A 16,652-nucleotide genomic window follows, 5' to 3' on the forward strand; every position below is an offset into this window, starting at 1 on the left:
ATGGGTAAATAGCAACGAGAGGACAATCTCACACCCCAAACTGGTGGCGTCGCGGGGTGGGCGCGGTAGGTCATGCTGGAATCCTAGCACTTTGGAAGACAGGCCGGCGGATCGCTTGAGCCTTGGAGCTCGAGACCAGCCTGAGCAACATGGTGAGACTCCATCTCTACACAAAATATAATAATTAGGCCGGGCGCGGAGGCTCACGCCTGTAATCCCAACACTTTGGAAGGCCGAGGCGGGTGCATCACCTGAGGACATGAGGTCAGGAGTTCGAGACCAGCCTGGCCAACACGGAGAAACCCGTCTCTACTAAAAGCACAAAAATTAGCCGGCGTGGTGGCGGGCGCCCGTAATCCCATCTACTCAGGAGACTGAGGCAGGAGACTCGTTTGAACCCAGGAGGCGGAGGTTGCAGCTGAGATTGCGCCAATGCACTCCAGCCTGGGGGATAGAGCGAGACTCCATCTAAAAAAAAAAAAAAATTTTTTTTTTTTAATTTAAAAAGTATAATAATTAGCCGGTGTGGTGGCGCCCGCCTGTAGTCCCAGCTACTTGGGGAGGCTGAGGCAGGAGAACTGCTTTAGTCCGGGAGGTCGAGGCTTCACTGAGCCGTGACCGCATCACTGCACTTAGCCTGGGCGCCAGAGTGAAACTCAGTCCCCAAAAAAGCCACCTAAAAATCAAACAAAAAAAACAAATCGTTGAGGCGAGGCGCCTCGGGATGGCAGCGAATCTGCAAACCCTCAGGCCAAGTGGGGGCGCTCACTGCGCGTGTGCAGCGCCTGGTCTCCAGGCTAGTTGAGGGCGGGGAGCAGCTGCGACACCTGGGACACAGCAATTGGCTGGGACCAGGAGAGGGCGGGAAGAACTTGGAGGAACGCGCTGATACCTCTGATTGGCTGCCAAGGGTAGCCCTTGACAGCTGCGGGGACGGAACTGTAGGCCGCGAGCGCACTGGCCCCTGGTTGGTTGGAGCTCGGCGGCGGGCGTCTGCCATTGGCCGGGCCGGTCGGAGCGAGGCGCGTGGCCACCTCCAGAGGTACGAGGTCGCGGCGGGCGGCACGCTCGGGAGCCTTGAGGTGGCGGCCACAGCCAAGCTGGCGGCGCGACTGTCCCGCTCCAGCTCGCACCCGCGGCTCGCCCGCGCCCGCGCCCACTCGCGACTGGGCCGGGCCCGCTCTACGCTGCCGCCAACCCCGCTACCGGCGCCGTCTCTGCCGCACCCGCCGTTGCCCGGCCTGCCGCCCGGCCTGAGCCCCGGGCCGTCGCCGCCCTCCATGCTCGCTCTGGCTGAGCTGCCGCCGCTTCCCGCGCTCCCTCTGCGGCCAGAGCCGCTGCTGCCCTGGGGCCCCAGCGCGTACCTGGCGCTACCGGAGCTCCCGCCGGAAGCCTGCGCACCCGCCCCGCCCCCCGCCGCTCTCGCACTGCAGGACCTGCCGCGCCTACCTGCGCCCGCGCCACCGCCCGCGCACCTGCCGCTGCCTCCGCTGCCCGAGGCCGCAGTCGCCGTCGCCCCCGGGCCCGTGGGCGCGCGCGGCCTCCCGCCCCTGGTCTCCGAGCCGCCCCCGCAGCCGCTGCCTCCGCTGCCAGCGCGACCCTCTCCTTTCAGCCTACTGGCGCCCCCCGCGACCCGCGACATGTGGCCGCTGCCCGCCTTCCCTTCGCCCCCGCCGCTGCATTTTTTCCTGTCGCCTCCCTTCTGACCCGGCCCCTCCCGCGGCGGGTGAGTAGGCAGCCCCCGACAGGGCCAGTGCCCCTAGCCACCTTCCCCGAGCATGGATTCAGAGGACGGGGGTTAGAGCCCAGTTTGGGGAAGAGAGAAGGGGAATCGGAAGCAGCCCAGGTTTGGTAGAGAAAGAAGCGAGACTTTCTCTACCAAATAGAAAATAGACTCGTCTAAACATTCGGGTCTTTCTTCCATTTTCCCCTCTAGCCCTCCAGCGGGCCTCTTGCTCGGTTATTTGAGAATGTAACCCATCCGCTGAGCTGATAACCTGGTTAGTGATCAGAGCAGCGGGCGGGGCCCACAGCACATGTCCAAGGGCATGGGGATTAAGGGTATAAAAACAAAAGTTGAAAGTGCTTTATATCCAAATATTTCATTTCTCTTATAAATAAAGGGTCTGGATGCCATGGTTAAGGCCATCCTCAGTGTATGGCTCTTCAAAATTCTGATACTGTCTCAAAAGTCTTTTTTTTTTTTTGAGACAGAGTTTCGTTCTTGTTGCCCAGGCTGGAGTGCAATGGCACTTTCCGCCTCCCGGGTTCGAGCGATTCTCCTGCCTCAGCCTCCCGAGTAGCTGAGTTTACAGGCATGAGCCACCACGCCCAGCTAATTTTCTATTTTTAGTAGAGATGGGTTTCTCCATGTTGGTCAGGCTGGTCTGGAACTCCAGACCTCAGGTGATCCGCCCACCTCGGCCTCCCAAAGTGCTGGGATTACAGGCGTAAGCCACCGTGTTCGGCCTCTCAAAAGTCTTCAGAAGTCAAATTTTCAACTTGACAGATCCAGGGGTCGGGCTGGCTGTGCGCACCAGGGAAGCAGCGGTGTGGATCGATACTGGACCCGAGGGTCACATGCAAAGGCTGTGAAGTCATCCCCACGGGACAGGAGAGCTTCCCCCACCCCCACCCGCGCTGGGCCCTGAGAGGAAGCTCCTGTTCTTTCCAGCTTTGCCTGCACCCCACCTGCCAGTTTCTGTGCGGCCTCTACAACTTAATAAAGTTCTCTTTGTTCCCTAGGTGGCCTGAGCTCAGGTAATCAGGCAGAAGTTCTATCTCAGTGGGCTCCGCTCCAGCAGCCCAGGACTGGTATCAGGAAGCCAACCTTGACCCTAGGGGACCTCAGAGAGCCCAAGACCCACCACCAAGAAGGGCAGTGTACTAGTTCTTTGTGACTGCAGTAACAAATTTATACACATTGAGTGACTTCAAACAACAGAAATTTATTCTTTACAGTTCTGGAGGCTAGAAGTCAAAAATCAAGGTGTGGGCAGGACCCTGTTCCCGTCACAGGTGCTAGGGGAGGATGCCTCCTGCCTCTCCCAGCTCCTGCTGGCTCCAGGCCCTCTGTGGCTTGTGGCCGCATCACAGGAGTTCCTGCCTCCATCTTCACATAGCCTTCTTCCCGTGTCTGTCTCCAATCTCCCTCTGTTTTTATCTTGTAAGAGGTTGGATTGTCGTTGAATGTAGGACCTGCCTGAAATCTAGGATAACCTCATTTTGATATCCTTAGTTTAATTACATGTGCAAAGGCCCTTTTATCAAGTGAGATCACTTTCACAGATTCCAGGGCTTAGTGGGTAGAGGTATCGTTTTGCGTGCCCCCATCCAATCCGGACAGGCAGTGTCCTCTCCCCTGTGGGGCTGGCCTGTCTTTCCAGCTGTCTTCCCAGAAAGTAATTTTTTTTTTTTTTTTTTTTGAGACGGAATCTTGCTCTGTCCCCCAGGCTGGAGTGCAGTGGCACGATCTCGTCTCACTGCAAACTCCCTCTCCCGGGTTCATGCCATTCTTGTGCCTCAACCTCCCGATTAGCTGGGACTATAGGCACTCGCCGCCACGCCCGGCTTATTTTCTTGTATTTTTAAAATAGAGATGGGGTTTCACCGTGTTAGCCAGGATGGTCTAGATTTCCTGACCTCATGATCCACCCGCCTCGGCCTCCCAAAGTGCTGGGATTACAGGCGTGAGTCACCACACCCGCCGAACACAATGTGTTTTAAATCTGTCTTGCTGACCTGGAGCCTTGGGTGCCTTTGGGTAGGAGCTGATGGCACTAGTACCTTGATAAAGTTCTTATTGGCACCAGAAGAAAAGAGAATAAAGTGACTCCTTCCCCTTCTCTGACTTATGGCCAGGTGCCCATTCCCATTGGCTTGCCGCTCCCCAGCTCCCCGTACTTTATATTGTTGAGGCCTCCTCTCTCAGCTAAGAAACAGGAAGTACACGGACGGATGTGTGTTCTTAAAGACAGCATTAGCCATGGGGCCCCCACCCTCAAAAGGGTGGGAGCCACAACTGCTGCTGGTTGAAACTGACAATTTCTACTGATAATAAAGTTAATTGTTACCCAGTCAGTGGAGTCTGCCCAGGTTTACAAGTGAAACCTCCATTGTGCTTCTGACAAAATATGCTTGCCTTGAGTCAATACCTACTTCGATCCCTAAGGCACTAGCCTAGGGATGTGCCAGGGTTGAAGCAGAACTGTCCCCTCTCTGCTTTACAGCCAGGAGGCACCTGAGGTTTGGGCAGCTGTGACTTGCCCAGGGATCCCTGGGGTGGGGCCCGCATGGGGTTCTGGGAGTCCAGCCCGCTGCCTCCTGCAAGTGGGGAGCAAAGGGCATGTCCCTTGCCAGGGACGTGGCAGTGAGAGTGAGCCAGCAGGTGGAGGGGGGCTCCTCCGTAATCAGATCCAGATGCAGTTCTCTGCAGAGGTTTTCCTGTACTGGGAGCCTTGAATAATTTGGGAAAAGGAGGAACGGGGTGGTGCTTGGGAGGCCCAGAAGGAGAGGCCCTGCCCGGCTGCTCCTGAAAAAGGTTCAGGAGGCTCTCTCAGCCCACCCAGGGGGCTGGCTCCAAAGTCAGGGTCTGGGTTGGTGTCAGGCGTGTCCTGCTCCCTGCTGTGCACTTGGTCAGGTTTGCTCAGCTCCCTGAGCTTGTTCCTGTCTGTGAAGGTGGGCAGTGAACCTGTGAGGGTGACGGCCATACCACCGAGATTTAGCTGCACCTTTTGGTTTGGGAGCCAGGGGACCGGCTTCTCTACCTGTAAGATCAGGGTCTCAGCTCCTCCAGGCGCAGTGGGTGACTCTGCCCTTGGGGTTCTTAGTGTGCAGTCCCCACCCCCACCCCCGCACCATTCCTGCCGCATGATAGCTCCTGGTAACTTCATTCCCTTTCTTGGTCGTCGGGCCCCACTTCCCCCTCTTAAGAGCCACGGGTTAACCCACTTCGACCCTATCCAAGCTGATCCCTGGTTTCTTCTGCCCACCTGAATCTCCCTGCCCCTCTTTCGGAACAAAAACAAGGTCCATTTTGTCGCTCCAGGAAGGGGCTAGTGGAGGGCCGGCTTCCTTTCCTCCCAGGGTAGTACAGTGGGGAAGGTTCCCCTCCCCCACCTCTTTCCCCCCGAACTGGTGGATGGGGGAGGGGACTTCGCTGGATGTGTTAAAGTGCCATTGAGATGGTAACTACACCAGGGGGCTCCCACTTCTCCATATCAATGGCATTCTGGCCCTTGAAGTCTCGGATTCAGCCCCAACCTTAACCCTTCCGTTCCCAAGATCCAACTGAATCCAGGTGCACGGGGGCCTAGGAGAGGGTCTGGGACCTCCCAACCCAGGCCTAGCGAGGGCTGAGGACAACAGGTGAATTGCTGCCCATGTGTCCTGGGAATCCTCCCACCGTGGGCAGGTCCCCAACCACCCTCTTCCAGCCTCTCCTAGGCTCCGAGGTGTTTCCCCACTTTTACTCTCCCCAAGGGGCTTGGGGAGATACTTTGTTTTATCTTAGAGACCTGGAGTGGGAGTCGGGGTGGGAGGAGGCTGAAGCCGCACCAGGCCACTGTGAAGGCAAGTCCAGCGGGTTGGTCCCTGAGGTGGGGGTGTGCGTGTCCACTGAGCAGCCGCCACACACGCAGCTGGCTAGTCCCTGGAGTATCGATTTGCTTTCCTCCTTGCTCCAATGTGGAGATGTTGGATCGAAGAGGAATTGGAGTCTTAAAAACCTGGGGTTGGCTGGACGCGGTGGATCACACCTGTAATCCCAGCACTTTGGGAGGCTGAGGCAGGTGGATGACGAGGTCAGGAGTTCGAGACCAGCCTGGCCAATATGGTGAAACCCCGTATATCTAATAAAAATACAAAAATTAGCTGGGTGTATTGGCGCATGCCTGTAGTTCTAGCTACTCGGCAGGCTGAGGCAGGAGAATTGTTTGAACCCAGGAGGCGGAGGTTGCAGTGAGCCAAGATCACGCCACTGCACTCCAGCCTGGGCGACAGAGCGAGATTCCGTCTCAAAAAAGAAAATAAAAAAACCTGGGGTCACTGAGCAAGTGTGGTGGCGCTCGCCTGTAATCCTAGCACTTCGGGAGGCTGAGGCGGGCGGATCACCTGAGGTCAGGAGTTCGAGACCAGCCTAACATGGTGAAACCCTGTCTCTACTCAATTTAAAAAAAATAATAACTGACTGTAGTGGCACATGCCTGTAATCTCAGCTACTTGGGAAGCTGAGGCAGGAGAATAGCTTGAACCCGGGAGACAGAGGTTGCAGTGAGCCGAGATTGTGCCATTGCACTCCAGTCTGGTCAACAAAAGCGAAACTCACGTCTCAAAAAACAAAAACAAAAAAACCCTGGGGTCCTCTTATGCCCTTCCCAGGCACAATGCTCACTGGATGGGTGCAACCCGCCACTGGGCTACAACGTAGGGGTTTAGAGCTGCCTGTGGAACTGCAGGGCCCGACGGCAAGTGGACCAGCTGTCCCGGTTTCCCTGGGATGCAGGACCCAATATTCAAACTGGAAATGTCCCTCGAAAAAGTGGGATGAGCCGATCACCTTAGGCCCTAGGAAGAGGAGGATTGCTTCTGGCCCGGGGAAGAGAATAGCCCCTGGGATGGGGCTGCAGGGTGGGGGGGCCTTCCAGAGAGCCAGGCTTGCTGCTACCTCCTGACAGCTGCCCAAACCTGTGTGACTGGATTCCTGGAGGCCCCTGGAAGGCTTCGAGGGAGCCCACTGACCGGCTTGCCTCCGTCTGCAATTCTCCGCTCTCCCCACCCCCACCCTGTGAAATCCAAGCCCTGGGGGCTGGGTGAGCTAGACAAACCCACCACAAGATTCCCTGAGTCCATCGACGGCCATTTTCCAGCCCCTATCATCACCCTCCATCTTCCAGACTCTGTGCGCCACCAGGTCAGCCCCTCATACCGGAAGAGCCCCCCTCAGTGGAAAGGGGTGGTGAAGAGGAGGTGAGGCTTCTGTTTACCTTACAGACCACAGACCAGCTGATTGGTGCTGGCCTCAGTCTCTGTGTTTGCAGAGGAGGATCTTAAGTTGTTTTGGGTCAAGGCCCCTTTGCAAATCTGAAGGAAAGTATAAATCTCTCTTCCAAAGGTATCTTTTATTTTTTTTTTTAAATAGAAACAGGGTCTCACCTAGGGTGGACTGCGGTGGCATAATCATAGCTCACTACTCCTGGGCTCAAGAGACCCTGCCACCTCAGCCTCCTGAGTAGCTGGGACTACAGACAGGAACCACCTCACTCAGCTAATTTTTGTATTTTGTTTGTTTGTTTGTTTTAGAAATGGGGTCTCACTATGTTGCCCAGGCTGGTCTCAAGCTCCTGGCCTTAAGCAATCCTCCCACCTTGGCCTCTTAAGCGCTGGGATTACAGGTGTGAGCCTCAGTGCCCAGACCCAAAAGATGCTAAAACTTTTCACAGAAGTGATGCTCATACTCCTAGATTTGAACCCTGAACACTCCTTGAGGTTTATACATAATGTCCCACCGAATAGGTGAGGGGCACTGAGCAGGGGTGTGCCTGGCCACTGGCTCCCTGAAGGCAGTGCTGTGAAGTGGTGCAGCCACCAGATGTGTGTGGTGGGCACCCCAGCCCTGCCCGCACTGGCCAGTGGGCTCCAGCACACCCTAGCCCTCCCAGCACCAGGCGGGTGAGAGGCAGTCCCAGGTGAGGGCCCACTCTGAGGATCCTCTGTACCTCCCTGGAAAGTATGTGAATGGAGGGAATCTTCCTCACATCGTTTTTTCTTTTTCTTTTTCTTTTCTTTTCGTTTTTTTTTTTTTTTTTTTTTTTTTTTGAGACAGAGTCTCCCACTGTCACCTGGGCTGGAGTGCAGTGGTGCGATCTCGGCTCACTGCAACCTCTGCCTCCTGGGTTCAAGCGATTCTTCTGCCTCAGCCTCCCAAGTAGCTGGGATTACAGGCGCCCGCCACCACGGCCAGCTAATTTTTTTTTCCGAGACGGAATTTCACTGTGTCGCCAGGCTGGAGTGGAGTGGTGCGATCTTGGCTCACTGCAACCTCCGCCTCCTGGGTTCAAGCGATTCTTCTGCCTCAGCCTCCAGAGTAGCGAGTAGCTGGGACTACAGGCTCGTGCCACCATGCCCAGCTAACTTTTGTATTTTTAGTAGAGACAGGGTTTCACCATGTTGGCCAGGATGGTCTCAATCTCTTGACCTCCTGATCTGCCTGCCTCGGCCTCTCAAAGTGCTGGGATACCTAATTTTTTTGTATTTTTAGTACAGATGGGGTTCACCATGTTGGCCAGGCTGCTCTCAAACTCCTGCCCTGGTAACTCACCCGCCTTGGCCTCCCAAAGCACTGGGATTACAGGCCTGAGTCACCGCACCCGGCCGTCACACCCCCTTTTCAGACAACAATCTTCAGAGGTTCTTAGCACCCGGGCAGGGGCTTGAGGGAGTTCATGAATGCTCCCCCACAAATGAGGGGCACATTTTTGTGGGTGCTTTTTCTGTGAGTCCCATGGGGTTTCTCAAGTGGGTCTTTGACCAAAGGAGGTTAAGGACCTTGACCTTCCATGATCTGTCCCAGATAGGGGTCAGGATTTGAGCTTCGGTCACTGGGACTCCCAGGCTGTCCCCGTGAGTGGAATCACAGGCTCTGAGGGAGTTTTTCCAGAGGAAAGGATTTCCTGCACACTAGAAGGCAGGTCTTGGGGACACTTGAGTCCCTGGACTTAACTCCCGTGCCCACCTCTGGGGTGTCTTGTCCTGGGAGGCCTGACTGGCCACTCACTCACCCACTCACGGAAGATAACTGGATCCTGGGCTGCGCCTCACCCTGGGTTCCAGCCCAAGCCCCTCCCACCTCCATCCCCCTTCCTGAGGGTCCCCCAACTTCACAACAGGTCCCTTATCCTCTGGCCTCTGGAGACCTTAGGCAGCTCAGCTCAACCTTGGTTTCAGCAGCGGGGGTGGCAAGAGCGCACCTGAGCTGAGGTTGAAGGGGGGTAGTTTTCTAGGCCGTTGCCAGGGCGATGCCACCTGAGCTGGGCGCCAGGCACCTGTTGTCCGGGGAACAGTACGGGCGGGGCTCTTCCCCTGGGAGCTAGCAGGGCCACTGGGCTGAGACGGGGGTGGATCAGATTCCTGAGAGTCCCAGGCGGGTGGGGGTGTGCGATACTTGGGGAGCTGGGGCATGTTTGCATCACGAAACTGGGCTGGGGGAGAGCAGAGGCGGTCGGGAGGGGCTGTGGGAGGAGGAGGCTCAGGAAGGCAGGCCAGTGCCCCCTGTGTGTGTTTCTGTCCTGAGCCTGTTACGTTTTTGGCCCCCAATCCCTCTCTTCTTCCTCAGCTTGTCCTCCATCTTCCCCTCCTTTACCCTTGGTTCCCACATGCACAGATGCTATGGATGCTCTTCCTCCCCTGTCGCCACTCAGTCGCGGCGTCCCCCACTGACCCCCAGGCCCTTCATCCACCCGCTGCCCACGAATCCTCAGCCCCGCACCCTCCCCATGGCTCAGGTCTCCCCTATCCTGGCCTCCCTGCACTTCACTCTGCTCCTCCCCTACCTGGGCCTTAAAACCCCGCCTGCAGCTGAGAGCCTGCAGAGTCCTCAGGTGGCACTGTTAGAGTCGCTTGGTGGGAACCTGTGCCAGCCCACAGGGGACGCAGATGTCCTCAGCCTGGCAGTGCATCCAGAGGGCCCGTGTGAGCTCAGCCCAGGTGTGACAGCAGGGTGGCAAGAGCAGCAGCACCCTCACGGCATTCGATGGGCAGAGGCCCCACAAGGTGACACCCACCACTCAGCTGAGTGGGACCAGGAGTCTGCTTTGTACTCTGCAAGGACCAGAGACACCTGCAAGAGGCACGGAGAGGAGGAGCCTTTCAAGAGGTTCACAGAACTGAGGACTGGCCTGGCCTGGGGACACTAACAAGCCTTCCCCTCCTGCTGGGCACAGAGACACCCACCCAGCACACCAGACACACCCTTTGAGTCACCTAGGCTGCCTGGGGCTGAGAAGACCTAACCGAGGGGCCAGATGGCTTCGACTGGCTTAGAACTGCTGGGCATGACCCTGGCTGTGCTGGGCTGGCTGGGGACCCTGGTGTCCTGTGCCCTGCCCCTGTGGAAGGTGACCGCCTTCATCGGCAACAGCATCGTAGTGGCCCAGGTGGTGTGGGAGGGGCTGTGGATGTCCTGCGTGGTGCAGAGCACGGGCCAGATGCAGTGCAAGGTGTACGACTCGCTGCTGGCGCTGCCACAGGATCTGCAGGCTGCACGTGCCCTCTGTGTCATCGCCCTCCTGCTGGCCCTGCTTGGCCTCCTGTTGGCCATCACAGGTGCCCAGTGTACCACATGTGTGGAGGATGAAGGTGCCAAGGCCCGTATCATGCTCACCGCGGGAGTCATCCTTCTCCTCGCTGGCATCCTGGTGCTCATCCCTGTGTGCTGGACGGCGCACGCCATCATCCAGGACTTCTACAACCCCCTGGTGGCTGAGGCCCTCAAGCGGGAGCTGGGAGCCTCCCTCTACGTGGGCTGGGCAGCAGCCGCTCTGCTTATGCTGGGCGGGGGGCTCCTCTGCTGCACATGCCCCCCGCCCCAGGTCGAGCGGCCCCGTGGACCGAGGCTGGGCTACTCCATCCCCTCCCGCTCAGGCGCATCTGGACTGGACAAGAGGGACTACGTGTGAGGCAGAGGCTTCCCCTGGGAGCCTGCTGCTCCCCACTGCTCCGCACCTTCCACCTTGGCCTGGTGACCAGATGCCCTGCTCCACCACAACCTCCTTCCCCAGGAAAACCCACTTTCCAAAAGCCCAAGCTATACCTGGCCGCAGGGCTGGGTCAGCTGGCCTGGATGAGCTCTTCTCAATGGGGTCCCCTTTGATGTTCTCCCCCAAGCTGGGCAGCCCAGAGGTGTTGGGCACCCTGGCCTGCCCCCGCCTCCCCAGTAGTTGTTTCCTTCCGTTGCCCAGGATACTGGCTGGCCTTCCTTCTCTTCTGAGCCCTCCCCTGTCCCAGGAACCCTGACCTCACCAAAAGGGCAGCAGCTCATTGGCTCCAAAACCAAGGAGCAGACCATGCCCTCCCAACCCTGGAGTTGGCAGGGAGGGCCTGCCCATCACCTCCCCTCCCCACCCGCGAGTTGGAAATAAAGAGCATTTGTAACTGGGCTCCCTCTAATCTGTGTGCCGCCACTAGGGCTGGGCAGGGACAGCCAGGTAGCCTCCCTTGGTGGCTGTCAGGCCAAGGTCTGGCTCCAGGTTCTGCCTGGTGGGTATGCTCACTCAAGCCATGGGCAGAGGGGATCATGACTCACTTATGCCCACCTATTCCCCTAGCCAGGGTGGGCACTCAGTAACCCCCTGCAACACCAAACGCACTAACAAAACATGCTTTATTTGGTAAAAATGTGAGTGTAAAGGGGCGGGCAGGGCAGAAGGGTACAGTGTTGGAGGTGGAGGTGGGGGTCTACATAGCTGGGACCTGGCCCCGGGGGTGGACGTCCTATCAGGATGGAAGAGCCAGAGGTCAGAAGTTCTGGGGGTGGGCAGTCCTTTGTTAACAGATCACTTGCTTTTCCAGGGGGTGATGAGAGGAGCTCCAGAGGCCCAAGTAGGATGGGGGGCAGCTGTCCAGTGACGTCTAGGGAAGCCCAGCCCCCAGCAACGGCAGGATCTCTTGGGGACAGTCTGTCTTGTTGCAAAGGCCAGCACAGCAAGCAGCCCCCCATGTTACTGGCTTCTAAGATGGGCATGTCAAGATCCAAAATCTCAGAGCATCCCCTCTTTGGCTCCATCATCCAAGGGTGAGAAACAGCAGAGCCTAAGTGGGAGTCTGAGCCATCTTCTTGGTTCAGTTTTCAAATGAATTTTAAATACCCTCAGTCAAAAGAAAAACAGCAGAAGGCAGAAACAAAAGATACCAACCTATCCCAAAGCTGTTGGACTTCTGGATGGCTCTAGTGCTAGCGGAGCCCCCATTCCCCTCCACGTCAGACGTAATTCTTGGTGGGGTACTCAGAGGGCCCCCGAGAGATGGCAGGGGCAGATGTCGAGTAGCGGGCCATGTAATGGCTTGGGCTCCGGGACCCCCCTGAGGGGCAAGTGCAGCACAGCAGCCCCCCACCCAGCAACAAAAGGCCTGAGGCTGCCCAGCCCAAGTAGAGGGAGGCCCCCAGCTCCCGCTTTTGGGCCTCAGCCACCAGGGGGTTATAGAAGTCCCGGATGATGGCATGCGCTGTCCAGCACACAGGGATTAGCATCAGGATCCCTGAGATGACAAAGACAATCCCAGAGGTGAGCACCAGGCGGGCCTTGGAATCCTTCTCCTCCACACAGGTGGTACACTTGGCCCCAGCAAGGTAGACCAGCAAGCCGAACAGGGCCACAAGGAGGGCAATCACACAGAGGGCACGTGCAGCCTGCAGGTCCTGTGGCAGTGCCAGCAGTGAGTCGTACACCTTGCACTGCATCTGGCCGGTGCTCTGCACCACGCAGGACATCCACAAGCCCTCCCACACCACCTGGGCCACCACGATGCTGTTTCCGATGAAAGCGGTCACTTTCCACATGGGCAGGGCGCAGGAAACCAGGCCATTCACCCAGCCCAGCAGTGTCAGGACGACTCCCAGGATCTGCATTCCAGCAGAGGCCATGGCGAGGTTGAAGGAGCTGCACTGTATTTGGGACAGAAGCACAGCAAGGTGAGGCCTGGCAGGCCCAGACCTCAGGCCACATGTGGACAGGACACTAGGGGCATGCACCATGGAAAGTGGTCATCACATCCCGGAACTCGGTCAAGACATGCTCCCTGAGCCTCACTTCTCATGGGCAAAAAGAACACTTAATGCTTTAGCATTTATTATTCTTTCTAGTTATGTGACAGGCACTGGCTCATAACAGTGAATGTGCAAGCAGCCCTGCCCTGGCTATTCTGAGTGCAAATGAAAAATAACAGGATGAAACCTAAGCAATGACAGCCCAAGGCCAGAGCCAGTGATCAGGCTGCGAGGCAGCAAAAAGCAGGATGAGAAGACAGTGTGATTTCCAAGCAGTTTCCGTGTAGAATGGTTCAGTTCTAGCCCTGAGTTTAAGGCTCAAAACTTGTCCATTTCTTTTTGTTGTTGTTGTTTGAGACAAGGAGTCTCGCTCAGTGGCCCAGGCTAGAGTGCAGTGGTGTAATTTCGGCTCACTGCAACCTGTGACTCCCAGGTTCAAGTGATTCTCCTGCCTCAGCCTCCCAAATAGCTGCGATTACAGCTGCACACCACCACGCCCAGATAATTTTTTTTTTTTTTTTTTTTTTTGAGACAGAGTCTCGCTCTGTCGCCCAGGCTGGAGTGCGGTGGCGCAATCTCCACTCACTGCAAGCTCCGCCTCCCGGGTTCACGCCATTCTCCTGCCTCAGCCTCCCGTGTGGCTGGGACTACAGACGCCCGCCACCGCGCCCGGCTAATTTTTGTATTTTTAGTAGAGACGGGGTTTCACCGTGTTAGTCAGGATGGTCTCGATCTCCTGACCTCGTGATCCGCCCATCTCGGCCTCCCAAAGTGCTGGGATTACAGGCGTGAGCCACCGCGCCCGGCCTAATTTTTTTTTTTTGAGAGGGAGTCTCACTCTGTCGCCCAGGCTGGAGTGCAGTCTTGGCTCACTGCAAGCTCCTCCTTCCGGGTTCACATCATCCTCCTGCCTCAGTCTCCCGAGTAGCTGGGACTACAGGCGCCCGACACCATGCCCAGCTAATTTTTTGTATTTTTAGTAGAGACGGGGTTTCACTGTGTTAGCCAGGATGGTCTCGATCTCCTGACCTCGTGATCTGCCCGCCTCAGCCTCCCAAAATTCTGGGATTACAGGTGTGAGCCACCGCACCGGACCAAAACTTGTTAATTTCAACACTAAGATTGGAGATCCCAAGCTTCCTCCCACCACCCAACATTCCTCACAACTTGGTTCCACACCCCAGGCTGGCAGACACCAGGGGCAGGAGAGATGAAGAAAAACATCATTAATCCTCCACCTAAAAGCAGTTCCTTCCCCAAAGTCACTCAATGACTCCCTGGTCGCACCCTTCTGACCTCCCCTAGGGGCTGGAGAGCATAGCCTCAAAGCTTGAGGGCCTTTTCCTGTGAATTCTAGACCAAATGCTGTGCTAGATTCCCCTCGACAGCAGTTCTCCCACCACCACCTGGCCTGCACCTGTGTCCCCTCATATCCCAGGCAGGGTTGGAGGTCGCGGAAGGGATCATCTCTGACCACGGCCTCCCACTGCTGGGGCCTCCCACTGCCCAGAGTTCTTCCATTGTACAGCTTGGACCTAAACTTATCCCGGCCGGCAGTGGCCGGAGGGCAGGCTCTACTCATTAGCCGGGGGTCCCAGGCCTGGGCGGAGCAGGCCACCTTGGGGAGACTGGCTGGGGCAGGCTGCCCCAACGCCCAGGTCCGGCAGTTAGGCCTCTGGCCGAGCTAGGGTCGGGGCCACGCTGGTCTAGGCGCCCCAAGCCTCTCCCCTGTGAGTGTGCCCCTGCCCCTTTCTTTTCCATGCACTGCAGGCCCGACTCTGTCCGAGGGCGCCCCGGCCCACCCGACCACTCCAGCCTGGGAGCCGCTCGGCTAGGAAGGGTTCTATAGCTGCAGTGGCCGCAAGGTCTGCTCCCCCAAGCGAGGGGGAAGGGGGAGGGGCGCCCCGCCCCGAAAGGCAAGACGGGTGGGGGAGGGGCGCGCAGGGTTTCGGTGTCTTTGTCCCTGGGGAGGGGGGAGGGGCGTTTAACCCTTGGGAGCCTCGAAGGACCCGATCACCTCGGCGGCTTGGGCGCAGACCGCCCGACCCCCTGAGGGGCTCGCGCATCCAGGTGGCCGCAGCCCGAGTTCGCACGCACCCCGAGTTCGCACGCACCCCTACCCACGCCGCCAGCACCCTGCACCCGGCCCCAAGAGGCGTCTCTCCAACACTCACACTTGCCCGGGACTCACCTGCGAAGATAATAAGGGAAATTCCTAGGCCGAGTGTCGGGACGGGGCGGAGGCGGGGGTCTTAAAGAAGCGGTGACGTCACTGGACCACCGCCCCGGAGGAGGGGCAGAGACCCTGTCCCCGACGGCAGCGGGCGTGCGAATCCCAGGCTTGTCAGAGGGGGGCGCTGGAGGCTGGGGTAGTTGCCAGACTCACCCAGGGTGGAAGGCGCCAGGCTTAGGGGAGAACAGAGCTTGAGTCTCCGCTTTGCCACTTAAGCAGCGCGATGACATGGGGAACTCACCTAACCTACCCAAGCCTTCGTTTCCTAGTCCGTAAAATGGAGATAAGTCTGCCTTTTATTATGTAACTACGTCCTAAGTTACAAATTACAGGGCAAACTATTGGTATTATTTTAGAGAAATATTTTCACTGTGTCACCCAGGCTGGAGTGCAGTGGTGCGATCACGGCTCACTGCAGCCTCGACCTTCCGGGCTCAAGCGATCCTCCCGCTTCAGCCTCCTGAGTAGCTCGGACTACAGGCGGCACACGCCACCGCGCCCAGCTAATTTATGTTTTGTACAGACAGGGTCTTGTTATATTGCCCAGGCGTCTCGAAACTCTGGGGCTCAAGCGATCCGCCCACCTTGGCCTCGCACTGCGCTGGGATTACTGGCTTGAGCCACCGCGCCCGGCCAGATAATATTATTTTTATGTTGTTATGATTTTTTTTGTTGTTGTTTGTTTGTTTCTGAGATAGAGTCTAGCTCTGTCGCCCAGGCTGGAGTGCAGTGGCGCGATCTCCGTTCAATGCAAGCTCCGCCTTCCGGGTTCACGCCATTCTCCTGCCTCAGCCTCCCAAGTAGCTGGGACTATAGGCGCCCACTACCACGCCTGACTAATTTTTTGTATTTTTAGTAGAGATGGGGTTTCACCATGTTAGCCAGGATGGTCTCGATCTCCTGACCTCTGATCCGCCCGCCTCAGCCTCCCAAAGTGCTGGGATTACAGGCCTGAAACACAGCGCCCGGCCTGTTTTGATTTTTTGAGATGGGGGCCCTCTCTGTCGCCCAGTCTGGAGTGAAATGGCGCTATCTCAGCTGACTGCAACCTCCGTCTCCCGGGTTCCAGCAATTCTTCTGCCTCAGTCTCCCAAGTAGCTGAGATTACAGGCGCCCACCACCACGCCCAGCTAATTTCTTTCTTTTTTTATTTTTGGTTTTAGTAAAGACGGGGTTTCACCATGTTGGCCAGGCTGGTCTCGAACTCCTGACCTCAGGTTTAATTGTTATACCCCCAGGGGCCTTAAGAAAGCTGCAGTGGCCAGGCTAGTCTGGGCAACATAGTGAGATCCTGGTCTCTACAAAAAATACAAAAATTAGTCGTGTGTGCTGGCGCAGTGCCTGTGGTCCCTACTTGGGAGGCTGAGGTGGGAGACTCGAGCCCAGAGAGCCGTGATCGTACCACTGCACTCCAGGCTGAACAAGAGGAAGACGCGATCTCAAGGGGAGGGAAAAAAAAAAAGGAAGCTGCAGTGATCTGTGCATGGATTGTTCATGTGTCTGATTTTATTTATTTATTTATTTATTTGAGAAGGACTCTCACTCTATCGCCCAGGCTGGAGTGTAGTGGCGCGATCTCGGCTTACTGCAACTTCCGCCTCCCGGGTTCAAGTGATTCTCCTGACTCAGCCTCCTGGGTAACTAGGATTACAGGCGCGC

The 16,652-nt window shown here is 57.2% G+C and overlaps 3 protein-coding genes across 3 annotated transcripts; 2 read left to right on the plus strand and 1 right to left on the minus strand.

The window, feature by feature from the left end:
* Positions 1-4,080, plus strand: LOC140711727 (uncharacterized). Its single transcript, XM_073015697.1, has 3 exons — positions 1-4; positions 751-1,726; positions 2,746-4,080. The coding sequence occupies exons 1-2, from the start codon at positions 1-3 to the stop codon at positions 1,704-1,706; spliced, it is 960 nt and encodes a 319-aa protein (XP_072871798.1). The 3' UTR covers positions 1,707-1,726; positions 2,746-4,080.
* A 5,505-nt stretch (positions 4,081-9,585) lies between these two features.
* On the plus strand, positions 9,586-10,780 carry CLDN9 (claudin 9). Its single transcript, XM_007983227.3, has one exon. The coding sequence runs from the start codon at positions 10,020-10,022 to the stop codon at positions 10,671-10,673; it is 654 nt and encodes a 217-aa protein (XP_007981418.2). The 5' UTR covers positions 9,586-10,019; the 3' UTR covers positions 10,674-10,780.
* A 123-nt stretch (positions 10,781-10,903) lies between these two features.
* Positions 10,904-15,092, minus strand: CLDN6 (claudin 6). The gene is made up of 2 exons (XM_007983229.3): positions 14,952-15,092; positions 10,904-12,658 (listed from the first exon to the last, which is right to left on the minus strand). The coding sequence occupies exon 2, from the start codon at positions 12,635-12,637 to the stop codon at positions 11,975-11,977; it is 663 nt and encodes a 220-aa protein (XP_007981420.3). The 5' UTR covers positions 12,638-12,658; positions 14,952-15,092; the 3' UTR covers positions 10,904-11,974.
* Positions 15,093-16,652: the final 1,560 nt, after the last annotated feature.

The sequence above is a fragment of the Chlorocebus sabaeus genome, chromosome 5 (assembly GCF_047675955.1).
Source record: "Chlorocebus sabaeus isolate Y175 chromosome 5, mChlSab1.0.hap1, whole genome shotgun sequence".
Classification (NCBI taxonomy): domain Eukaryota; kingdom Metazoa; phylum Chordata; class Mammalia; order Primates; family Cercopithecidae; genus Chlorocebus; species Chlorocebus sabaeus.

Excerpts from the sequence above, each read along its gene's own strand:
- CLDN9 (XM_007983227.3), top strand. The coding sequence starts at position 10,020 with ATGGCTTCGACTGGCTTAGAACTGCTGGGCATGACCCTGGCTGTGCTG.
- CLDN6 (XM_007983229.3), bottom strand. The coding sequence starts at position 12,637 with ATGGCCTCTGCTGGAATGCAGATCCTGGGAGTCGTCCTGACACTGCTG.